Raw genomic sequence first — 27,346 nt, forward strand, 5'->3', positions numbered from 1 at the left:
TGCATTCCTACCAACGGTGGAGGGTTCCCATTTCTCCACATTCTTGCCAGCATCTGTTGTTTCCTGAATTGTTAATTTTAGCCACTCTGACTAGTGTAAGATAGTATCTCAGTGTGGTTTTGATTTGTATTTCCCTGATGATGAGTGATGCTGAGCATCTTTTCATGTGTCTGTTGGCCATCTGGATGTCTTCTTTGGAAAAGTGTCTGTTCATGTCTTCTGCCCATTTCTTTCCATTTTCAATCCGAAAAACTGGACTGTTTTTCAGGTGTTGAGTTTGGTAAGTTTCCTTATAGATTTTGGATACTAATCCTTTATCCGATATGTCATTTGCAAATACCTTTTCCCATTCTGTTGGTTGCCTTTTAGTTTTGCTGATTGTTTCCTTTGCAGTGCAGAAGCTTTTTATCTTGATGAGGTCCCAATAGTTCATTTTTGCTTTTAATTCCCTTGTCTTTGGGGATGTGTCCAGCAAGAAATTGCTGTGGCTGAGGTCAAAGAAGTTGTTGCCTATTTTCTCCTCTAAGGTTTTGATGGTTTCCTATTTCACATTTAGGTCTTGTATCCATTTTGAGTTTATTTTTGTGTATGGTAAGAAAGTGGTCCAGTTTCATTCTTCTTCATGTTGCTGTCTAGTTTTCCCAGCACCATTTGCTAAAGAGACTGTCTTTTTTCCATTGGGTACTCTTTCCTGCTTTGTCAAAGATTAATTGGCCATACATTTGTGGGTCCAATTCTGGGTTCTCTATTCTATTCCATTGGTCTATGTGTCTGTTTTTGAGCCATACCATACTGTCTTGATGATCACAGTTTTGTAGTAGAGGCTAAAGTCTGGGATTGTGATGGCTCCTGCTTTGTTTTGCTTTTTCAGCATTACTTTGGCTATTTAGGGTCTTTTGTGGTTCCATGCAGATTTTAGGATTTTTCTGTTCTAGCTTTGAGAAGAATGCTGGTGCAATTTTGATTGGGATTGCATTGAATGTATAGATAGCTTTGGGTAGTACTGACACTTTAACAACACTTATTCTTCCAATCCATGAATATAGAATGTTTTTCCATTTCTTTGTGTCTTCTTCAATTTCCTTCATTAGTTTTCAGCATACAGATCTTTTACATCTTTGGTTAGGTTTATTCCTAGGTATTTTATGGTTCTTGGTGCAATTGTAAATGGGATCGAGTTCTTGATTTCTCCTTCTGTTGCTTCATTATTGGTGTATAGAAACGCAACTGATTCTGTACATTGATTTTATATCCTGTGACTTTGCTGAACTCATGTATCAGTTCTAGCAGGTTTTTGGTGGAGTCTTTTGGGTTTTCCATGTAGAGTATCATGTCATCTGTGAAAAGTGAAAGGTTGACTTCTTTGCCAATCTGGATGCCTTTTATTTCATTTTGTTGTCTGCTGAGGCTAGGACTTCCAACACTATGTTAAACAACAGTGGTGAGAGTGGACATCCATGTCGTGTTCCTGATTTCAGGGGGAAAGCTCTCAGTTTTTACCCATTGAGGATGATATGAGCTGTGGGCTTTTCATATATGGCTTTTATGATGCTTAGGTATGTTCCTTCTATCCCGACTTTCTTGAGGGTTTTTATTAAGAAAGGATGTTGCATTTTGTCAAATGCTTTTTCTGCATCTATTGACAGGATCATATGGTTCTTATCCTTTCTTTTATCAATGTGGTGTATCACATTGATTTGCAAATATTGAACTAGCCCTGCAGCCCAGGAATGAATCCCACTTGGTCATGGTGAATAATTCTTTTTATATGCTGTTGAATTCAATTTGCTAGTATCTTGTTGAGAATTTGTGCATCCATGTTCATCAGGGATATTGGCCTGCAATTCTCCTTTTTTGCGGGGTCTCTGTCTGGGAGAAAGAGAGAGAAAGAGAGCACGAGCAGGGGAGGGGCAGAGAGAGAAGATGACACAGAATCTGAAGCAGGCTCCAGACTCTGAGCTGTCAGCACGGAGCCTGATATGGGGCTTGAACTTACAAACTATGAGATAATGACCTGAGCTGAAGTCAGATACTTAACCAACTGAGCCACCCAGGTGCCACTTTTCATTCTTATTATTTCTCCAATGTCTAAATTTTTCTATGTTTTCTCTGGACAGAAAAATATAAGAAATAATAAAAGTGCCCATCTTAACCATTTAAAAAAGAGTGTCTTGTGCTAACTTCCTGATTCGCTTTATAAGTAATGTAGATGTTTTGGTTATTGAGTTGTTGGAAAGTCTTATATATTTTAGAGATTAATTTTTTACCAGATATAAGGTTTGCAAATATTTTCCCTCAGTCTGTAGGTTACCCTTCACTCTTTGAATTGTTTTCTTTGCTGTGCAGAGCTTCTTAGTTTGATATGGTCCCACTTATTTTAGTTCTTGTTGCCTGTGCTTTTGGTATTATATCAATGAAATCAATGCCAAGACCAATGTCATGATGCTTTCCCCTATTCTAAGAGTTTTAGTTTCAGATCTTATGTTTGACTTTTTAATCCATTTTGAGTTGACTTTTTACATGGTGAAAGAGTCCAGTTTCATTTTTCTGCATGTGGATATCCAATTTTCCTAACATCATTGCTGAAGAGGCTACTCTTTCCTCGTTGTGTACAGTTGGTATCCTTGTTGAAGATCAGTTAGCTGTATATATGTGTATTTATTTCTGGGCTCTCTATTCTGTTCCATTGTCTGCTCATCATCTTTATGTGAGTACCACACTGTTTTAATTACTGTAGCTTTGTAATATATTTTGAAATCAGGAAGTTTGATGCCTCTAGCTTTGTTCTTCTTTCTCAAGATCGTGTTGGCTACTTGGTGTCCTTTGTAGTTCCATACAAATTTTAGGATTGTTTCTCCTATTTCTGTAAATCAATAAAGCCTTTATAATTAAAAAAATGAAGAGTCAGGTAGGTATATATACACTGATACAGAAAAACACTAAAGGTAACATATTCTGTTTCCTTAGATTTTTAAAAATAGTTTTAAAAATCAAGATAATACATGTTCATAGCTTAAAAAAGAAAAGCAGTAACCAACAAGGGCTTACGATGAAAAGCAATGTACCCTACACCCTGAGGCAATAATTTATGTTCACAGTTCTTCTGAAGATTACAGTGTGTGCGTGTGTGTGCATGTGTGTATGCTTTGAGTTAAACTTCTTTTTCCCACCTCTCCCAATAACCCTTGGACCAAACTACCATTATCTTTTGCAAGAACAACAGAAATAGCCTTTTACTTGGCCTGCCTTCACACACTTTCCCTGCTATGGTGTCTTCTCCACAAAGTAGTCAGAATGACCTGTTTAGATCTTACACTCCTTTACTTAAAATCTTCCAGTGCTGTAACCATCTCACTCAGAGTAAAATCCAGGATCTTTATCCTGGCCAGCAAGGTCCTATATCATCTGGCCCTCCACTGCCTCTTGTCCTCATCTTCTGTAATCCTGTCCTACTCACTCTGTCAGCCATATTGACCTCTATGCTGGACTCTGCACACCCCGCGGATGTCCTTGGTCTTAAAGCTTTTGTAAGTGCCTTATCTTCTACCTCGAACACTTTTTCTCAGACAACCTTGCTCCTTTACTTGCTTTGTGTCCCTGCTCCTATATTACCCATTTGAGAGACCTTCCTCAGAACCCCACTTTTAACTACAATTCCCTTCAGTCTCTTACCTCTTAATCTGTTGTATATATATATTTTTTTATCTTGTCACTATCTACAATTTTCCTTTTACTCCATCCCCAGGTTCTTTCCACTGTGCTTTGCCACCATCTTTGGGGCTGTTGTCTTTGCCTGCAAGGTTGTAGCTTGGCTGCAGGCAAATTTTGTATTTCAGCGCAGTAGAAGGGAAAAGTGAATAAGAGCTCCTATGAACACACATCATTTCAATTATGTTCCTCTGAAAAGAAATTAGTAACTTAGAGCAGAGGTTTGGGGGACTTGGACAAATTGTTGCTGGGCAACTTGCCATCGTCTTCTGCAACTTGTTGATTTTAAAAATTGGAAAACCATCTGTTAAACACGTAAAATGTTTCAAATATGAAAAGCCATTTTGTAAGATCTTATAAATTATGATCTGGTACATATTACTCACTGTAGAGACAAGTACTGTGCTGTGAACACACTTCTTGTGCTACTCAAAGGAGAATGGTCGCAATATCAAATTATTTGGCTGTATTACTCTACTTTCTAGTATACTTAAATTTAGACTTTGCCTTTTTTGTATGGTTTTCTGTTGTCTGTGGAGTTTCTGGTTGCCTTTTTCCATATATAAAAGTTTTTCCAAGTTTTCAGCCATACTATCTAGTCCATAAAATTTCCCTTTCTTTAAGGGTTGCTCTCAAACAATCCTTCATTCTCCTACTTCAACGTGAACATACAGTAAAACCTTGGATTGCGAGTAACCTGTTCTGCAAGTGTTCCACAAGATGAGCAAACATTTCTAATAAATTTTAACTTGATAAACGAGCGATGTCTTGCAATACGAGTAGTACGTATGCCGAACACCACATGATCACAACTGAGCTAATGGTTCTTCTCTCTCTCTCACTCGGCATTGTGGGTGTTCATCTCCCATGCTCGGATGCTCGGTCTCAGGCCATGGTGTTTGGCAGAAATTAGTGATTTTTCAGAACATCGGAAGGTGCCCACACTAGTATATTTTTTGTCACTTCAAAGCACCTATGGACAGTCCTTTGCTCTTCCCCACAAGAGTAAGCTTAGGAATGCTTTGCTTCATTCTAGGTCAGGCTGCCTGCAGATATAGACCCTTTCCTCTGTTGCCTTATTGTCAGTTACATTAAATACAGTATATTGCAAGTTTATTAATATGGCACTGTACTCAACATCCACATGAGCATATACAACAGCCCTCATGCAGAAAAAGGCTGAAAAGAAAGTGAGTAAGAAGAAGGAGATGATTACAGTGAAAGTTAAGATGGTAATCACCAAGAAGTATGACTGAGAGATTCAAGTGGCTGAAACTGTAAGATTCTATGAGAAGTCTACATCTGCATCTGGTCTGCAGAGGAGGAGGAGAAAAAGGTGGAGGAATCCCTCGCTTCAAATGAGATTAGGGAGATGTGTAAAATGTATGAAACAGAGCAAACTTCTGTAGGAAAGCACCATCCGAATAAGGCTGTAGCAGTACGAGCCATGAATCTGTTCAATGACAGTCAGTGCTAGGTCACATTTCTGCAAAATTCTCAAAAGGAGGCAAAAACAAGTGTCATTGGATAGGTTCCTTATTAAAGTTTCATGAAAAGAAAAAGATTCCACTGAGCCAATAGATAGCAGTGATTCCATTAGTGATAGTGAAAGTCATCCCACACGATAACCCTCCTCTCTCTTGTCTCCCTCACACTAGTCACAAAGGTTCTGCAGGTTAATTTGCTTATTTTTCCCCATAAGTTGTATTTTTTTTTTTATTATTTTGTATTATGTTACAGTATTATCATTTTTATAAGAACATTTTTGGGTTGTGGAACAAATCATCTGAGTTTCCATCATTTCTTATGGAGAAATTCACTTTGATATCCAAGTGCTTTGGATTACAAGAATGTTTCTGGAATGAATTATGCTCACAAACCAAGGTTTTACTGTATTGCGCTTTGGGCCTATTATATCACTGTGGGGTCTTGGGATTCCTGTTCATTGGGTTGGATCCTTGGATTCCATGTCTTTCTCTTTTTAAAATTTATTCAGCCTTTTTGTTTTTGTTTTGTTTTTGCTAGAGTACAATCTCAGGGAACTTTCTAAGAAGGAATAATCCTTAGATACTCCTTGCCTTATGTATTTAACTATCACATTTGGTCTGTTCTAGATTCAGAGCTATTTCTCCTCAGAACAGTGAAGGCATTGTTCCCTTGTGTCCCAGAACCTAGAGTTGCAAAGCAATTTGATGTCACCCTGATTGGCCTTATTTGGATGTTTCTTCTCCCTAGAAGCTTTAAAGATCTTCTGTGTAATCTCAGTGTTCATAAAATTTCCCAGGAGCTTTTCCATGTATCCAACTTGACTTTGGACAGCTCTTACAAACTGCTCTCTCTGGAAACTTCATTTCTGTTTACTGAATAATGTTCATGCATCTCTCATGTCTCTCTCTCACTGGAACTCCTTTTAATCAGGTTTGGACCTCTTGGACCGATTCCCTGTAGTTCTTATCTTTTCTATAATAGTTTAACATTTTTTAAGTTCTGCTTCACAGTAGATTTTCTTGATAACCTTCAACCATTCCACTTCATTTATTTGGATACTTATTTTTGTCCTGATTTTTTTCCCCCACAACATCCTTTCCTTTTTCCTGTTTTATGAATTCAATACTTTCTTGACCCTCCAGATGCTAGAAGGCTAGTATAATTGACTAATTCTAGAAGGTTGGTATAACCCTACCTAAAGACATCCAATTAACAAAACATATACATATATGCAAGAATCTTAAATTATTAACTAATCAAATCCAGGTGTTTATTAAAGAAGAGTATTATATGACCAAGTAAAGTCTATCTTGGAAATACAAAGATCCTCATTAGGTCATATGAGAAGAATTGTATGATCATGTCAATTTATGTCAAAAAAGTATTGTTAGAATTTCGTATCTACTCCCGAGCACAATTGTAATGAATTAGAATTAGAAAAACGGAATAAAATTTCCTCAGTGTAATAATATATCTCTTATATCAATGACTAATATTAAAATTAATGGCCAAACATTAGGTTTTTTTACTATAACGTTGAACAAGAAGTCTGCACTAATCACTATTACTGTAATATGATATTTCTCTGGAATAGCTACGTAATACAGTCAAATAAGAAATAAGATAAAGAAAATGCCAAAGTATATGCAGATGATAGGACGGTCTATCCTAAAATTCTAACGAATTAACACAAACTCTATTTGAAATCAGACCAATATGTAAGGAGGCAATATACAAAAATCAGTGCTGTAGCACTTTTCACTTATTTGGCAGGCAATGATAAAAAACAAATAATAACATCCGGGGCACGTGGGTGGCTCAGTTGTTTAAGCTTCCGCTTTAATTTCCACTCAAGTTAAAGTCTTGCGTTCGTGAGTTCGAGCCCAGTGTTGGGCTCTGCACTGGCAGTGCAGAGCCTGCTTGGGATTCTCTCCCTCCCTCTCTCTAAGAATAAATAAACTTAAAAAAAAAATAACATTCAGTGTTGGTAAGATTACGAGGAAGTGACCTCTCTCATATACTACCATTGGCATTGTGTATTGTTATAACCTCTCTGGAGCCCAATTTTAAAGCCATCAAAAGTCCTAAAAACATCCATATATATATATATATTTTTTTTAAGTTTACTTATTTAGAGAGAGAGGGAGTGTGTGTGTGTGAGTGGGGGAGGGGCAGAGAGAGAGAATCCCAAGCAGGCTCCATGCTGTCACTGCAGAGCCTGACACAGGACTCAAACTCATGAACCATGAGATCATGATGTGAGCCAAAATCAAGAGTCAGATGCTTAACCAACTGAGCCACCCACGTGCCCCAAAACATCCATAGTCTTGAACCAAGCAGCTCTACTTCTAGGAATACAAGCTACAAAAACACAAGTAAGTGGAAAGTAGAATGAAAAAAAAAAGGACAATCCCGTAAAACAGCAAAAAAGGAAGCAATCTAAATGACAATCAGTATGATACTCCTTAATTATATCAAAACAACAAAGTATTCTGTGTTTAGAAAAATGAAGTGTCATGAAAGGTAGCTCATGTTTCATAGTGAAGTGAAAAGGACAGGATACTGATTAATAGTGTTAAAATTACATATACTCATGCCTAGAGGAAGACTAAAGTCTAGAATTATATATGACAAATGTTTATAGAAATAATTTTTATTATGGCTGATGAGATAAATTTTTTTTGAGTGTATATTTATTTTTTAAAGTTTATTTGAGAGTGCGTGAGCACGAGTGGGGGAGGGGCAGAGAGAGTGAGAATCCCAAGCAGGCTCCACACTCTCAGCTCAGAGCCCCACGTGGGGCTCGATCCCACCATCTTGGCGTCCCTACCTAAGTGTACTTTTAAAAGTTTATTTTTTATATGAACGTAGAGTTTTACCAAAAAAGGTCTAATGGTAAAAGTCTCTAGACATATTTAAAGTGCTCTTCAGGGGCATCCGGGTGGCTCATTGGTTAAGCATCCGACTGTTGATTCTGGCTCAGGTCATGATCCCAGGGTCATGAAATCAAGCCCTACATCAGGCTCTGCACTCAGCATGGAGCCTGCTTGGGATTCTCTCTCTCCCTCTGCCCCTCTCCCCTGCCCGTGTGCTCTCTAAAATAAAAATATTTTTCATACACACAGCAATAAACAACATTAAGTGGTGACAGGAACATATGAGATGAAGAACCAAACTATCTAGTGTTGCCTCAACTCTCTAGTAGTTGTGTCACCTTGAACAAAGGTCTCAGCAGTTTACACAACTGTAAAATGGAGATAAATAATGGCTGCCTCTCTCTCTCCCCATGCTGTTGTGAAGGTCAAGTAAAATAAGGAGTGTTTAAATGTTTTAAAAATATAAAATAGCATAAAGATGAATGAGGGAATAACCAATATTATCAGTTAAGACAGTTAAAAATGTTGGTTTGATCTCTTAACTGATTTTTGCAATGTTATGCTCATGTAGTGAATGTATAATTTAGCCATCCTGTTCTGTGTGTGACGTTACTCAATGTTGAGACAGAAATGGTGACGTGGAATGCACATTTACACACCTTTGGCCCAGAAGCCATATTACAGAAAAAGTCTAACCAGGTCAGTAGACAGATTAAGCAATTAATTATGTAATTTTGTCTGATGGGACCCCGAAAGGTCCTATTACTGTCTTCTCTTTCCTTTAAACAGGCAATCAAGTTGCCTGAAATTCTTATTCCAATCATTCATATACTTGGGATAAGAACCTGAAGGCTCCTATTAAAATACATGTGTGTGTTTGGTAACACATTAAATTATCGTCTATTAATATTAGTTTGAAAATTGGTTATTAAGTTAGCTAGTGACTCATGTAGTAGAAGAAAGGGATAAAGGCCCTATTCCTTTCTAAGATTCAAATGCCTTTAAAGGTCTTGAGGTTGGGAAGGTGAGGGAGGAGAGGGACCAGAGGATGAGGTCAGGCCCAAACCAAGAGAAGTGTGCTAGGGCAGGAAGCCTGGTTAAGAGGGCAGGGTCAGGCCTGGTTAGTACTTGGATGGAAGAGGGCAGGGGAGCAGTCCTTGTGATCTTTACAACTCATGTAGGTCTAGCCTAACTCTAAAAGTAATGGCAGTAATATACTTGCCAAAATAATTACTATATATATTAAATACGTAATTACTATGTAGTATATATTTAATTCACTGATAAACTGTAAAGTTTATTTTCTATTGAATAAAATTCCACTTACATATTTTTAGAACTGCCATTACATACGAATCCCAAGAGTATCCCCTCTCTAGCTGTAGCTATATAAAACACACTTGGGAATTTTATGATTTTTCCCTTCTCTTTTTCACGTGCACATGGGGATGCTTATCTAACTACACACCTCTTACCTCTCACTGTGGCATTAAGCTAATTATAAAAGTCTGTCTAAATCTATTCACCTGTTTTTTGTTTGGCTGCCTACCTGGGCCTTTTCCAAGCAGGCAGAAAATCTCCAATCAGTCTGTTATCACAACCAGAATGCAAGAGATTAGTGGCCACAGAGAGAAGCAGAATCAGTTTACATCCTTTCAGGCAAGAGAATGATATTACTTCACAAGCAAGAAATCTGAGGCTCCCTGACCTTAATTTAGAAAGCCTGCAGTTAATAATCACATTAAGGTTGGTTTTACGTGCCAGTTTTTGTTTTCTTTGTTGTTTTTACAATTTGAGTATCCTTTGTCATTATCAAAATTATCTGCTGAAAGGCATACATTAACGTCTAAAATACTTAATCTGTAATAAAGGAAGTCTTATACTTTTGATATATCTGAGTTAAAATACACTTTGCATTAATTTTTTACAAAGGCAATCACATTGCTTGTGTTTATCCAGAGTAGAATTTAGCAACTTGTTGACTGTGACAATTAATACACTGAAAACTCTTTTAAATTGAAGAATCAAATGGTTTTTCATTGTAATCTGTCAATCCCAATAAAGAATATATAGATCCCACCAAGAGTACACCCTTGCCCCTCCCTGAAAAAAGGTCAATTGTCTCTTGAAGGAAAGAGAACTAAACCCGAAGCTACAAAGTTAGCAAAACAAAAAAACAAAAACGGGTCAAGGAACAGATGTGCAGACCAGGGAGAGTTGGCACAGGTGACTAGGTCAGTAAGAAGAGGTTCTGATGACAGCAAATTGAACTTGGGGTTGTCCCCATAATTAAATACTTAATGAAAACAAATCTAATTAACGCCATAAGCCAAAAAGAACTATAAGTGATCTTCTCAAGCATGGTCAACTTTCACTTGACATTGTACTGAAGGAACTGTATTAGTTCAACCTACTTTAGCTGCTTCAATGTAATTCACTGTGTGTTCACTAAAATGAGTTATCTGAGTCTTCTGACACCTGCTCTCTTTTAGAGAGAGATTTGTGTGTGTTGAAGGGGGGCGGTTATGATGTGAAATGTGCAGTCCAGCTATGAAAATGACACAGAATGAAAATACTCACAGAATGAAAAAAATGTACATGCTGTACTAGAAGAAAAGTTCGTTACAAGGGCATTTTTTGTGCCAAAAAAGTTTGGATTTACTAAAATATTTATTTTCAAGGTACTTTTGGTATTATGCAAATAGAATACTTGGAGGGAAAAAAAATTCCCAGAAGTCATGTTTGCTACTTCTATGGTAAAAGGAAAAATATCTATTGCAGACATGGATTCAGTCTCCCCTGGGTAAGTCTAGAAGAAAAACAATGGAAACATATGGGATGAATTTACAAAAGTTTGAAAAGATGTCTTTGCCTATACTAAGACCGCACTAAGACTACTAGGTTATGTATAGATTTTCTAGATTTCTGATACTAATTAGGCATTCTCAAGGCTGTGTTGGTTACATCATGTCTGTTCTTAGCATTTAAACTTTCATCTCTCTTTTTAAAAACACAGATACAAATTTAGCCAGATTTTAATGACAACAACTTAAAATATCGCTCTATTCAATTGCCTTTCTTGGGCATTTTTAACTATGAGGTCTCCCAGAAATCTTATTTAAAGGCAGTGCTGCCTTCAAAGGAGACACTAAATTAATGAAACATTCTTTCCCATTAAAACTAAAAGTTTAGGGCCCTTTTAAACCAGTTTGTTTTATAACTTTCTAAAAATTATTTCAGTAATTTTTATTAATCATTATATTAACAGTAGTTGTATAATTACAGGGTCATAGTATTTGAAACCCCAATAACTATGGAATATCTTTAATTTGGTCAGATATTTACTGATAAGGCATTATTAATTTATCTTTTACAAGCAACCTAGAAACAAGGTAATAAAATGCATAGCCCACTAACATTCTTAGCAGAAGAAAAGGTATCCTTAAGGTTCTTCTCCAGTTACCTAAGATAATGGGTCTCCTCATGTAACACCAAGAAAAAAAAAATGTTACAAGATACTAGAGCTATTTTTTCACATGATGAGACTTTGAAACCAAAATAATGCAAAACATCACATAAAAATTCAGTCTTTTAAATGTGATTTTTAAAAGACCTACATGGTAGTAAAAAATTCATATCTATAATTTAAAATTCTCAAAGCAGCTCCTATCCAAAGGGTAATAAATAAATAAATAAATAAATAAATAAAAAGATTGACGGTAATGTTTTGTAAGTTTGTTTATAAATTAAATAGTGGAAGCTCACTATGAAAAATAACTTTCAGCATTTATGTAACAAGCTGAGTTTTTTTTTGGGGGGGGGTAGTTGTGTTAATCATTTTGCAGGGTTTTAAAACTGTTCATTATCAAAAGACTCAAAGGTATACTAACAGAATTGAAAAGGACACTTGAACTTTGCTTTCAGTAACCCCTGAAATATTTTAGGTGTATAGGGTTTATTTAAAGTAAACTCGGTAAATTACTGATTTATATGGTAAAGAATATTTACTATCATTTATGAAAATAAGGCTCATACTGATAAAAATAAAAATTTTTCTGAATTTCTATTTAGTACATGTCAGGTACTGTGGTAGTTGCTTTTATAAGATTCTCTGCCCTAAGTTTACTGAATAAAAAGCATCCAAAGTGTTAAATTCAAACCTTCCAGGCAAATACTTAGTCTTTTAAATGTTGGGTATAGGCAGTCATTCATCTATAGATTCATTCACACACATATACATATTATATGTTATATATATTATATTATATATTTGTTCATATATATAATTTTGTTGTGGTTAAGCAAGTTATCAAAATGGATAGTAGGTACCATCCTTGAAATAAAAAGGCAAACATAAGAATATTGATGATTAAATTAATGCAAACCACCCGATCAAATACCTATAGCAATCTGTTCTTCAATGTTAAAAAGATCCAGCTGAAATATAACTTCTCTAATTCTGATCAGTCTGAGAACTATCTTTTCCACAGCTAAAGGGGTCACTTTAAACACAAAAACCAGCATTGTTTTCTGTGGTTAGGTTACTGTAGCTTAAGTCTCTAAACACTAGAATTCCTCACACAGCTGTTAATTGTGGACCAGGGGACTGGCTGACATCTGCTTCTTGCTTATTTCGTTAATGGTTCACTTCCAGGTCCTAAAAGGATTGTAGCCTTTCTCCGAAGAGAATGTCGGATGCATCTATGTCTGTCTTCTACATAGTTGGCTTGTTCTGGTTTGTCACTCCCATACAATGCAAATCTGAGTGAACTCACATCTGTCACCGATCGACCCAATTCGTGGGCAATCTTTTCCCATCGACCTGGGGTCCCTCCTGGGAACTTAACCATACTTCTTGTCAGCTGGCTGAGGTCCTCTTCTGTCCATTCAGGTGCCTGCAAAACATTACAGAAAAAGATAATTTAGAGAACGTTTGCCAAAACATTTAATAAGCCTGTGAAACAAACCACTGGCAATTTGTTTTCTACAAAAACAGTATTAACATGTGTCCAGTAGTTTAGATAAAGCTTTGAGTTGCATATTTAACATTAGAATGCAAAGTTCCAGCAGCCTTTTAAATTTTCCTATGTATACGAAATAAGAAAGCAGAAATATCGTGAAGTCAGGCTTTTGAAGCAGTTTTGCATTAAAGTAGGAACGACTCTCAAAGACTATGAAATGCATTGTGTGTCACTGCTGCACTCACAGATGCCTCATGTAAGGTCACTATAAAAGGTCTTCAAGTTTTAAGAAAAATTATACTTTGAAGAAAACAAAACACCTTATAAGCGAAGATGAAAAGATGAACAAGTAAATGTGCTGATTTAGAATCAGAACTGAGACAAAGATAGTTTTTGTTCATTCTGCGTAACACTATTTCATTCTAAAAATCGTGCATTTCCAAAAAGTTTAGCTTCTCAAACGCTAGCGTTTTAATAAACTTGGAACAGAAATAAAATGAGACATGCCTACAACCAAGACTTAAACCATTTCAAGTCCAAGCAAAGCAACACTTCATTTCTGAGAAGGTAAATAGCTTCTAAAAGTTGATCTGTTAAACCGAGTTACAAAATAACCGAAAGATTATAAAATCTTTTTTCCAAAAGCACAAATTCTAAGAGCAAGCATATTCTCTGCATTTTATCAGCACTACTACTTGGTCAAACCTAAAGCTGAGCAAAGCAAAAGAACCTACCACTGAGGAACAAATAACCACGTTACAGTTATTTTACATGAGATTTTAGCACGAAACTACTCCCTCCCAGAGGCTGCAGCCACTCTGGTATTAAACAATACTCTAGGAGTCAGCAGAGAAATGGAGGAAGCCCACCTTATTTTCCTTAATTAAAAAGAAAGAAACAAGAAAGAAGGGAACCTTGGAGACAAATACCTTTTCTAATCACCATTTCCGATAATGAACAGCATACATCAGGCCGTTTGCATTACAGAACCGTCAGCACAGAACAACAGTCAGAGGTGAGTGACCCCAGGGACGATCTCCACAGCTACAGCAAAGCTTCTCCCTGACACTAATCCTCGCTGTCATTCTCCCACTGTGCTCTAACCGCACTGACATCCGCCTGCCTCACTGCAAGCTTAACGGGGCCCTTCCTGACTTTTTACTGTCTCCCCCAATCAATGGTTCAAGCGTGCTCTTTTCACCATGTCCAAACGGCAGCTTCACTCGTAATCAAAGCGCACTGCCCCTGTTAAAGGGCTTTCCGAAAGGCTCTCCCATTTGCATTCATTTGCAAAGCAAACTACTTTTATTCACTTTGTTCTGCTATCAAGAATGTTCCCTGAAGCAGATAAATTGGCATAAATACAACCTGCCACTTAAGAGTCAGGAAATAATAGCCAATAGTAGGGAGGATTTTATCAATCATTCTATTTTGTATCCACTAAAAGCTGAAAGCCTCAAACATATTCATCAGTACAATCCGTACGATACAGGCATAAATTCACTTCTATAAAAAGGTAGCCCACATAGGGTATGGTCAGAATTTCTTTGATATTTAATGAATATCAGAAATCTAATGCTCCTTATCAGATAATTTGAAAATTTACACTGAAGCTTTTTTCTTCTTGCTTGTTTTTCCCTTTATTTAGGGGAAAAATTCATACTCAGATATTAGAGGGACATAACTGGATTTTCAAGGAAATACTTTTCTTTCTAAAAAGCCGAAACATTAATAAAGTCATTCTTTAAAATAATTCCAATTTTTAGTAGATTGGCTTTCCAAATATGCTGCATATATGGACAATGGGCATTAAAAATCAATCAGATTTTAATTCTTTGTTAATAAGATGAGTGTAAAAGAACAGTGCCACTTTTTTTTTCCCTGGGAAGGGAAAATTTTAAGTATTTGGACTGGTATTCTGAAAAATCATCTACTGCTAGGACAGTCTTTCCCTTTAGTTTCCTGGTTATTTCATGGCTGTGATTTTTTTCATTATTAATATAAAAAAACTGGATCGATAATAACTAGGCCCATAATCTGAAATCTTTGAAAGAATCCTTTTAGCAATTCATTATTCTCTCTCCTACAGCTGTAAGGCACTTTGGTGAATGTGTAATTCCTCGGCAATAGTTAGTTGTGTCTTTAGAAGCAACTGAGCCTACTGTGATCCAGCTCCTACAGCAGCCGTGAGGGTGGCCATGGTGTGAATGTATTCTCCTTGTTCTAATCTGGAGCCAACTGTAGCTGTGAAAGTCAAATGAATGCATAAGCATACTGCTTTGCCACTTAAAACCATGTGTGTCCAATATTACTGAGACACTGGGCCAAAAATTCATCTCTACAGTAAAGTAATGGAAGATACCACATGGTGTGGGGACAGCTGTTGTGACTACACCAGCATTCCAATTTTGCATCAGAAAAGCCCCACTCTGGGAATAAATCTCCATACTGAATAAAAAATAAAAAGTAAGTTTTCAAATTATTCGCGATTTTTATGTAATGATCCCCAAATAGATCTCCTAAAGTAAGAGCTCATAGGAAAATTTAAATTGTATTCCCAAATAATATCCCTTTGGGATAGATTTTTGTCGTAAAGCCACATATGTTCAAAGATTTGATGCCTTTGAAAATCCTTACTATTCTTGGGGGATAGGAGTTGGAAGCTATAGAGGAAAAGCACACTCTATGTTTTGAGTAACTCATATGCACCTTCCCCCTCACAGCTGGAGACCATCAAATGTTAATTACCAAGTATCCTGCAATTTATTTGGTACTGAAACTTAGGGCCAAATTAAAAGAAATTTATATGGGCTTATTTATTATATTTTCCTATTGTAAGGACAAAAGATCCATTTCTATCTAATAGTAAAACTCACTCACTAATGAATATTTCTATCCACATGACCTACTAATGACCATTATTTATGTAACTATAAAACTTACAATTTTGGATTCAACAGTTTTTAGTAGATTCAACTCAATTCATAAATTCTACCTAAGAAATAATGTCCTTGTAAATACCATCACCCAGTTAAAATATCAGATATTATCAGATCTAATAATGTATACCTAGTAATATGGATGGCAAATCTAATAATCTACCTTCCAAATCCACATTCTATACTGACTTTGTGTTTCAGAATGTATATTTGACTTTCACCTATACAGTTTTCCTTTCCAACTTAAAAATTGAGCATTTACGTGCTCTTGACTATATATGTGGACAAACTGTATGTAAAAGAAAAAACCCAGGGGTGCCTGGGTGTCTCAGTCAGTTAAGCTTCCGACTTCGGCTCATGGTTCTTGAGTTCGAGCCTCACATCAGGCTCTGTGCTGACAGCTTGGAGCCTGCTTCGGATTCTGTGTCTCCCTCTCTCTACCCTACCACGCTTGTACTCTCTCTCTCTCTTAAAAATAAATATTAAAAAAAAAAAAATTAAAAGCTTATCTCTTCAAATGTTTTTTCACTCTTAGGAAGTGAAACTCTTCTTTAAAGAAAAGCTTGTAACTCATCCCAAACTGTTGTTCTAAGGCTGTGACCCTTTACCAGTAATCGCTTCATGTCGTGCCCAGAAAGGTCTCCTCATCTATGATTTAGCTACCTTCCCAGAAAGAGGTCTCCTCTGGACCAGCAATCCTAAAGTGTGATCCATGTGCTGGTGCCAGCCTGCAACCAGTTTGTCACCAATCCATGACCAAGTAAGTCCAGAAACTTCGGGTACGGATTAGAAACAGCAAATTAACGCTGCTGCGACAACCAAGTATGTGAGCAGTAAACTCTTCTTCTAAACAATATAAGACGGTGAGATGTTGTCAGACTACCATGATGGGTCACGTGAAGTGTGGGCACAATAGGACTACAGGTGGATCAGCAACAGATGGAAAGAAAAATATTCTACACCTGGTTCTTTACTACAGATAGTTTGAGAAACTTTGCCCAAGACCATGCATACAGTTCAAATTTCTTTTTACCTCCTTTTGGGGGAAGCAACAGTAAATAAATCCCTCTTGAGAAACGGACCCAAGGATGTTTGATCCTTTAAAAACTATTTTATGCCACTAAGTGTTGTGGTGATTTGACACACAGTGAACGATGATACTCTGGGATTACTCTGGGATAGGAAACAGCAAATTGTAAAGGGCTTGCGGCAGGAGCATGTCCAGGATGCTTGAGGAATAGTGAGATGAGCAGGGAAGCTGGCGCAAAGCAAGCAAAGGGGGCAGGGAGAGGAGAGGAGGCCAGAGAGGTAAGAAGATAAAATCATATAAGGCCTGAGAGGCCACTGCAAGGACTCTAGCTCATTTACTCTGCATGATACATAAAGCTACTGGAGGGATAGTTTTAAACTGAGGTATAATTACAGACATTATATTCGTTCCAGGTGTACAACACAATGATTTGATGGGTTGGAACGGCATGGGTCCCCTTATACACGGATTTTTTTTTTTTTAATACAGTACAGTCCTGTAAGTGTATTTTCTTTTCCTTATGATTTTAATAACATTTGTTCTCTAGTTAGTTAAGTTTTTGGGGAGTCAAGTTATAAGTGGGTTTTCAACTGAGCACAAGGTGGGGGTGAGTGGGTTGGCACCCCAATCCCCGTGTTGTTCAGGAGTCAACTGTATTGAGAAATGATCACGGTAAGTCTAGTAACGTTTGTCACCATATATAGTTACAGTATTTTGTTTTCTTGTGATGAGAACTTTAAAGATGTACTCTTAGTAACTTTCAAATATGCAATACAGTATTAATTATAGTTGTCATGCTATAAATTACATCCCAGGGCTTATTTCTTTCTTTATATGAAAAAGATTTTTTTAAGATTATTTCTTTATCTTTGCGGGGGAGAGGGGCAGAGAGAGAGGGAGAGAGAATTCCAAGCAGGCTCCATGCTGTCAGCGCAGACCTGACACAGGGCTCAAACCCACGAACCAGGAGATCATGACATGAATCAAGAGTTAGATGCTTAACTACGTCCCCCAGGACTTATTTTATAACTGGAAGTTTGTACCTTTTGATCTTCTTCAGCCATTTCACCTACTCCCTACCCTCCCCCTCTGGCAACAACCAATCTGTTCTCTGTATCTATGAGCTTCGTTTTGTTCTGTTTTAGATTCCAATATAAATGCGATCATATGGTACTTGCCTTACTCTGATTTATTTCACTTAGCATAATGCCCTCAAGGTCTGTCCATGTCATAAATGGCAAGACTTCCTTTTTTTAGTGACTAAATAATATTTTCTTGTGTGTGTCTATGTGTGTATCATATTTTCTTTTTTTTTTTTTTTTTTTAATTTTTTCAACGTTTTTTATTTATTTTTGAGACAGAGAGAGACAGAGCATGAACGGGGGAGGGGCAGAGAGAGAGGGAGACACAGAATCGGAAACAGGCTCCAGGCTCCGAGCCATCAGCCCAGAGCCCGACGCGGGGCTCGAACTCACGGACCGCGAGATCGTGACCTGGCTGAAGTCGGACGCTTAACCGACTGCGCCACCCAGGCGCCCCCATATTTTCTTTATCCATTCATCTGTCAATGGACACTTGTGTTGTTTCCGTATCTTGGCTATTATTTACAATAGCTGCAGTAAATGTGGAGGTGCATATCTTTTTGAGTTAGCATTTTCATTTTCCTTCAGATAAATAACCCAGAAGTGGAATTGCTGGATCATACAGTAGTTCGAGTTTTAATTTCTTCAGGAATCTCCATTCTGTTTTCCATCGTGGCTGCACCAATTTGCCTTCCCGCCAACAGCGCCCACAAAGGTTCCCTTTCCTTCACATCCTTGCCAACATGAGTTACTTCTTTGTCTTTTTGATACTACTCATTCTAACAAGTGTGAGGTGATATCTCATTGTGGTTTTGATTTGCATTTTCCTGATGATGAGTGATGTTGAGCATCTTTTCATGTACCTGTTGGCCATCTATAGGTCTTCCTGGAAGAATGTCTATTTAGATCCTCTGTCCATTTTTTAGTCATTGTTTTTCTGCTATTGAGTTGTATTGAGTTCTTTAATGTTTTGGATCAGATATCGAATTGCAAATATTTTCTCCCATTCAGTGGACTAGTTTGATGTAGTCCTACTTGTTTATTTTTGTTTTTGTTGCCTTTACTTTTAGTGTCAGCTCAGTTTGGCCTGCTCTTGAATGAATGAATGAATGAATGGTGCCTCATGGTAGATTACCTCAAGCTAAATGCTGTGGGCCTCATTAAGGTCCCCATAGCCAATATTATTGCAGTTACTGACTTTATCCAATTAGCAATTGGTAAATATTTTGCTATTATAGATTTAGTGAATATGTTTTGTTCAGTGACTGTTTCAACAGCCTCTTGACTGCAGTTTATCTCACCTCCAAAGTATGGTACACTTCTACCCAACTACCATGGGGTACCTCATCAGCCTTGTCCTCACAGTCTTTAAGGACAAGATCTTAACTACTTCCTGATTCTTTCAGGAAGACAAGTATGACATTACACTGATGACTTCTTCCCATGAGGAGATTCATTTGACATACTCATTCAAGGCAGACAAAGGAGCTCACCAAAATGAAATGGGCCATTGCCTCATACAAAAGGTAATGTCTTGCCACCTTGGTTAAAGTCTTGAAAATTAATTGGTATACTGAGAGGGCTGCTCCGCCCATAATGCTGTCCAGAAACAGCTACGGATTCTCTCAGCACCCACAACTTCTTTTAGGCCTTTCTGTATTCTGGAAGAAACACATTTCTCCTGTACATATTTTACTTAAATACTTTTATGCTGTTTGCTGCAAACTGGCTCTTCTTGAGTAGGGTCCCCTTTAGGAAAGGGCTCTAGAACCCATCCAAAATGCAAAATGACAGACACTCCTACTCCTGTTAGTGCCCCCCAGAGACTCCTTCATCGTAGAGAGGTTTTGGCAACTTTCTCTCAGCATCAGAATACCATTTAATACATGTAATAACTTTAAAATGGTAAAACCACAAATATTTGAATTTTGCTAAAATTAAACTTTTGGTCTTTAAAAGAATTTTTTTAACGTTTTTATTTTTAAGACACAGAGAGAGCATGAGCAGGGAAGGGACAGAGAGAGAGGGAGACACAGAATCCAAAGCAGGCTCCAGACTCTGAGCTGTCAGCACAGGGCCCAATGCTGTCAAACCCATGGACCGTGAGATCACGACCCGAGCCAAAGCCGGACGCTCAACTGAATGAGCCACCCAGGCGCCCCTAAACTGTTGGTCTTTCAAAGAAACTATTTAAAAAATGAAATGGAAAGCCACAAAGTAGGAGCAAATATTCCATAACACGTATCAGAAAAAAGATTTGTATCACAATTTATCCATTCTCCTACTGATGGACATTTATTTGGGTAGCTGCTAGCTCTTGGTTATCACATATCATTATTATTATTAAAGTTTATTTATTTTGAGACAGGGCGCATGCACAGACACATGCATGCACAAGTGGGGGAGGGGCAGAGAGGGAGACAGAATCCTAAACAGGCTACGCATGGTCATTGCAGAGCCTGATGCAGGGCTCAAACTCACGAACTGTGAGATCATGACCCGAGCTGAAGTTGGGCACTTAACCAACTGAGCCACTCAGGCACCCCTATCATGTATTATGAATACAGCTGCTTGGACATTTACTTATAATTGTCACAGTGGTCATATGTTTTAATTCTTCTTAGATAAATACCTAGTGGTGGAACTGCTGAGTCATAGGGAAAGTATACATTTTATAAGAAACTACATAAGTATTTTTCCAAACCAGTTGCACTGTTTTACATTCTAACCTGCAGTGTATGAAGGGTCCCTCCAGGTAGTCACCCACACTTGATACTGCGTTGTTTTAGTTTTGACCAGCCTGGTAGGAATGAAACGTGTTTTATTTTGGTAATAATTTCCAAGATTACAAATGATCTTGAGTATCTTTACATGTATTTATTGACCAACTGAATATCTATTTTTATGAAGTGTGTATTCATGTCTTTTGCTTATACGTTAATTGGGTGAAGAGTTCGTTATGTTTTGTGGACACAAGATCTTTGCCAGAAATGTTTTATGAATATTTTCTCCCATTCTGTAACTTATATTGTCACTTAAAATCCTTTAACTTTTAGTTCGAGATAATTTCATTCATTCATTCATTCATTCATTCATTTATTTATTTAACGTTTATTCATTTTTGAGAGACAGAGCATGAGCGGGGAAGGGGCAGAGAGAGGAAGACAGAATCTGAAACAGGCTCCAGGCTCCGAGCTGTCAGCACAGAGCCCGGCGCGGGGCTCGAACTCACAAATTGCGAGATCCTGACCTGAGGTGAACTCAGACGCTCAACCAACTAAGCCACCCAGGCGCCCCGAGTTTGAAATAATTTCAGACTTCTAGAAAAGTTGTAAAAACAGTATGGAGTTCCCATATGTTCTTAATACAGCTAACTATGATGTTAATATACTTTTATTGAAGTATAATCGACATATAACATTACATTAGTTTCAGGTCTATAATACAATCATTCAATATACTGCAAATTGTTTACTACAATACGTTTAGTTAAATCAGTCACCACACATAGTTACAGTTTTTTCTTTTGATAAAAACTTTTAAGATCTATTTTCTTAGCAACTTTCAAATGTGCAATACCATATTAACAATAGTCACCATGTCGTATATTACATCTCTATAATTATTTAATGTTTATTTACTTTTGAGAGAGAGTGAGGCAGAGCACGAGTGGGGGAGGGGCAGAGAGGGAGACACAGAATCTGAAGCAGGCCACAGGCTCTGAGCTGTCAGCATAGAGCCTGATGTGGGGCTTGAAACTCACGAGCCATGAGCTCATGACCTGAGCCAAAAGTGGACACTTAACTGACTGAGCCACCCAGGCCCCCCTATAACTAATTTATTTTAAACTGGAAGCTTATACCTTTTGACTCCCTTCTCCCTTTACCCACTTTGTGTATCCTCTACCTCTGGCAACCACCAGTTGGTTCTCTGTATCTATGGGCCTTGTCTTAGAGCTTACCATCTGTGTTTATGTTCAAGTCTTTAATCCATTTTGAATTAATTTTTGTGTATGGTGTAAGATAGTAGTCCAGATTCATTCTTTTGCATGTAGCTGTCCTGTTTTCCCACCATCATTTACCGAAGAGACTTGCCTTTCTTCATTGGATGTTCTTGGCTCCTTTACCATCAATGAATTAACCATATACATATTGGTTTATTTCTGGGCTTCCTATTTTGTTCCATTCCTCTATGTGTCTGTTCTCATGCCAATGCCATACTGTTTTGGTTACTGCAATTTTGTAATATAGTTTGAAACCAGGCAGTGTGAGGCCTACAGCTTTCTTTCTCAAGACTGCTTTGGCTATTTAGTGTCTTTTGTGGTTCCACACACATTTTAGGATTGTTTGTTCTATTTCTATAAAAAATGCCATTGGAATTTTAATAAGATTGCATTGACTTTATAGATTGCTTTGCATAGTATGGACATTTAAAAAATATTAATTCTTCCAATCTATTGGCATGGTATATCTTTCTATTTGTGTCTTCTTCAGTTTCTTTCATCAATGTTAATATAATAGCATACAGGTCTTTCACCTTCGTGGTTAAATTTATTCCTCGATATTTTATTCCTTTTGTGTGACTGATTTTTGTATTCTGAAACTTTACAAAATTTGTTGATTTGTTCTTAATAGTTGTTTGGTGGAGTCTTTAGGGTTTCTAAAATATATAATACCGTGTCATCTACGCATAGTGACAGTTTTACTTCTTCCTTTCCAAATTGGATGCCTTTTATTTCTTTTTCTTGTCTAACTGCTGTCACAAGCACTTCCACCATTATGTTGAGTAAGAGTGGCAAAAGTGGGCATCCTAATCTTGTTCCTGATCTTAGAGGGAAAGTTTTCACTTTGAGCATGTTAGCTGTTACTGTTGAGTACGATGTTAGTTGAGTGTGATATCAGCTGTGGGCTTGTCATATATGACCTTTATTATGCTGAGGTATGTTCCCTCTATACCCATTTCATTGAGAGTTTTTATCATGAATGGATGCTGAATTTTGTCAAAAGTTTTTTCTGCATCTATTGTGATAGCTCTAATCTTATTTTTCAAATGCAGTATATCACATTGATTTGATTTGCAGATGTTGAATTGTCCTTGCATCCCTGGAATAAATCATACTTGATCATGGTGTATAATACTTTTGATAAATTGTTGAATTTGGTTTGCTAATATTTTGTTGAGGATTTTTATACGTTTATTTTGAGAGAGACAGAGATAGTGTGATGGGTGAGGGGCAGAGAGAGGATCCCAAGCCAGGCTCGAACTCATGAAACTGTGATATCGTGACCTTAGCCAAAACCATGAGTCAGATGCTTAACCGACTGAGCTACCCAGGCTCAATCCTCCCCATTGAGGATTTTCTACATTTATGTTCATGAAGGATATTGGTACTGGCTTGTAATTTTTACTTGTGTTGTCCTTGTCTGGTTTTGGTTTCAGGGTACTGTTTTATTTTTTTGAAGAGTCTAAGTAGGATTAGTATTAATTCCTCTTTGAATTTTTGATAGAATTCACCAGTGGAGCCATTGGGTCCTAGACTTCTGTTTGTTGGCAGATTTTTGATTAACGACTCAATGTCCTTATTAGTAACCAATCTGTTCAGATTTTCTATTTCTTTTATTATTAAAAAAAATTTTTTTTAATGTTTCATTCATTTTTGGGGACACAGAAAGAGACTGTGAATGGGGGAGGGGCAGAGAGAGAGGGAGCCACAGAATCCAAAGCAGGCTCCAGGCTCTGAGCTATCAGCACAGAGCCCAATGCGGGGCTCGAACCCACAAACTGTGAGATCATGACCTGAGCCCAAAGTCTGCCACTTAACCTACTGAGCTACCCATGAGCCCCTCTATTTCTCTTTTTTAAAGTAAGCTCTAAGCCCAACATTGGGCTTATACTCACGATCCCAAGATCAACAGTCATATGCTGTACCAACTGAGCCAGCAGGCATCACTCAGATTTTCTATTTCTTCATGATTCAGTCTTGGTCAGTTGTATGTTTCTAGGAATTTATCCATTTCTTTTAGGTTGTCCAATCTGTTGGTGTATAACTGTTCATACTCTCTTATGATCCTTTGTACTTCTGTGGTATAAGATATAATGTCTCCTGTTTCGTTTCTGATTTTGTGTCCTTTTTTCTTGGGGAGTCTAGGTAAAGGTTTGCTAATTTTGTTTATCTTTCAAAGAGTCAGGTCTTAGTTTCATTGATCTTTTCTATCATCTTTTTGGTCTGTATTTCATTTATTTCCATTCTGATTTTTATTTCCTTCTGAATACTAACTCAACTTTTTTTTTTTTTTCTTCTCATTCTTTGAGATATAAAGTTAGGTTGCTTAACATTTTTCTTGCTTCTTAATACAGGCATTTTTTGCTATGAAGTTCCCTTTTAAAACTGCTTTTGCTGCATCCCATAACTTTTGGTATGTTGTATTTCCATTTTTATTTGTTTCAAGATACTTCATTTCTCTTCTGATTTCTTTTTGACCCACTGCTTGTTCAGCAGCATGCTGTTTAATCTCCACATACTTGTGAATTTTCTAGGACACTTCTTTTATTTGATTTCTAGGATACTTTGGAAATGACTAGTGTGACTTACAAGGATAAGTTATAATATAATGGGAATCCTCCAATTTTACAAGATAGCATGTGATTTGTTCTTGACTATCTGAACTGACCAGTGGTACTACCTACCATGGTGGTAGAAGGCATTCAGGTCAACCTCAACTCCAGGGTTGTTATGGATGACCAAACTGCCACAGATGTTTCCTGTGGGTAAAGGTGGAAACTGTACAATTGGTAATGCATCTTGTGATACGTGAGGGTGGTGGAACTGGCATAAAAATGCTGGTATTCTGGCTACTGCTACTGCTCTCTGACCCAAGAGTCATGTCTTCCACCAGTATCCTTGACACTGTGGCTAACTTGTTAGTCTATAAATAGGGTGAAATTTTACACCCTTTACAGCTGTTGACAGTCTATGCCTTTTCATTTTCTTAAAAAGCAGGAGTTTTTAATTTTCATGAAGTACAACTTATTAACATTTTTCTTTTATGGTAAGTGATTTGAGTGTACTATTTAGGAAATCTGTGCCTGTTAGGATGAGATAGGTTCATTGTCTATTTCACATGGATATTCAGTTGTTTCACTATCATTTGCTGAAGACTATTCTTTACTCATCTGAACTGCCTTGATATCATTGTCAAAAAGCAATCGATTGCATTTAATTCAGGACCCTCTGTTACACTGATCTACTTGTCTATTGTGTTATTGTGTGCCATATAATTTCCATTATATAGATAAATTTAAGATGTAGCATATCACAATGTGTTTTTTTGCATTAAACCTGTTTTAAATTACAAAGAAATGTTCGATCTATTTAAATTTTATCCCTGCATGTAAAATAATGCCTGATCATGCATGCAAAGGACATAAATCATGACATCTAGTGTTTGTTGTATCCCCTCCCCCCCCCCCCCCCCCCCCCCCCGCCGTTTTCTTTATGATAATGCTGCTGCGCATGTATCCCTTTGAATTAGTATTTTTGTATTCTTTGGGTAAATACCTACTAGTGCAACGGTTGGATCATAGGGTAGTTCTATTTTTAACTTTTTGAGGAATCTCCATACTGTGTCCCAGAGTGGCTGTACCAGTTTGTATTCCTACCAACAGTGTAAGAGGGTTCCCCTTTCTCCACAACCTCGCCAACACTTGTTTCTTGTGTTGCTGATTTTAGCTATTCTGACAGGTGCGAGGTGACATCTCACTGTACTTTTGATTTGTATTTCCCTGTGTGATGAGTGACGTTGAGCATCTTTTCATCATGTGTCTGTTGGCCATCTGGATGTCTTCTTTGGAAAAGTATCATTTATGTCTTCTCATTTCTTAACTGGATTATTTGTTTCTTGGGTGTTGAGTTTGAGAAGTTCTTTACAGATTTTGGATACTAACCCTTTATCAGATATGTCATTTGCAAACATCTCCTTACTTTTTAGTTTTGTTGATTGTTTCCTTTGCTGTGCAGAAGCTTTTTATTTTGGTGAAGTCCCAATAGTTTATTTTTGCTTTTGTTTCCCTTGCCTGAGGAGACCTATTTAGTAAGAAGTTGCTATAGTCAATGTCAAAGAGGTCACTGCCTGTGTTCTCTTTTAGGATTTTAATGGTTTTAGGTCTTACAGTTTGGTCTTTAATCCATTTTGAATTTCTTTTTGTGTATGGTGTAAGACAGTGGTTTAGCTTCATTCTTTTGCATATTGCTGTTCAGTTTTTCTGATACCATTTGCTGAAGAGACTATCTTTTTCCCATTGGATATTCTTTCCTGCATTGTTGAAGATTAATTGACCATATAATTGAGGTTCACTTCTGGGTTCTCGATTCTGTTCTACTTATCTATGTGTCTATTTTGTGTGGAAACAGACCAAGTGTCCATCAACTGATGAATGGATAAGGAAGATGTGGTATATAGATATAATGGAGTATTATTCAGCCATAAAAAAGAATAAAATCTTGCCATTTGCATTGACATGGATAGAGCTAGAGAGTATTATGCTTCGTGAAATAAGTCAGGTACAGAAAGACAAATACCATCTGATTTAACTCATGTGGAATTTAAGAAACAAAATAAATGAGCAAAGAGAAAAAAAAAAGAGAAAGGCAAACCAAGAAATGGCCTCTTATAGAGAACTGATGGTTACCAGAGGGGAGAGGGCGGGGGGGGGGGGGGGGGGTTGGTTAAGTAGGTGATGGGGATTAAAGAGTACACTTGTGATGAGCACCAGGTGTTGTATGGAAGTATTAGATCATTATACTGCACACTTGAAACTAATATTACACTGTATGCTAACTAAATGGAATTTGAATAAAACCTTAAAAAAAAGTTCCTGATAAAGGGAAAAAAAAGTATTCTGGACAAAATAGAAAAGATTAAGATCCACCTTTTACCAAATCATTTACATATACGTACAAAGACACGTATACATATTATATATGTATATACTGTATACATATACTGTATACAGTACATATAATATATATAATATGTATGCATTATATATAATATATATGTATACATTATATATAATATATATTATATATATAATAAATATATATATAAAAACATGTATTTACTATATTAGTTAGAAAGGAAGACTCTGAAAATGAGCACTGGTAAATTTATATTAGATAATTTATATGCAGTCATTAGTTTCTGTTTTTTATATGATGAAAGGTACAAAAATGCCTTATAAAGGATTACAGTACTGCTCACCG

General features: G+C 37.0%; 1 protein-coding gene across 1 annotated transcript in view; it reads right to left on the minus strand.

The window, feature by feature from the left end:
- The window catches only part of DNAJC1 (DnaJ heat shock protein family (Hsp40) member C1), a 219,054-nt gene that overhangs the window by 17,157 nt on the left and 174,551 nt on the right, over positions 1 to 27,346 (minus strand). The window contains exon 9 of the mRNA XM_049626935.1: positions 12,848 to 12,967. Within this exon, the coding sequence (XP_049482892.1) occupies positions 12,848 to 12,967 (120 nt within the window). The remainder of the gene's footprint in view (positions 1 to 12,847; positions 12,968 to 27,346) is intronic.

This window comes from Panthera uncia, chromosome B4, assembly GCF_023721935.1.
Source record: "Panthera uncia isolate 11264 chromosome B4, Puncia_PCG_1.0, whole genome shotgun sequence".
In the NCBI taxonomy this organism is placed as follows: domain Eukaryota; kingdom Metazoa; phylum Chordata; class Mammalia; order Carnivora; family Felidae; genus Panthera; species Panthera uncia.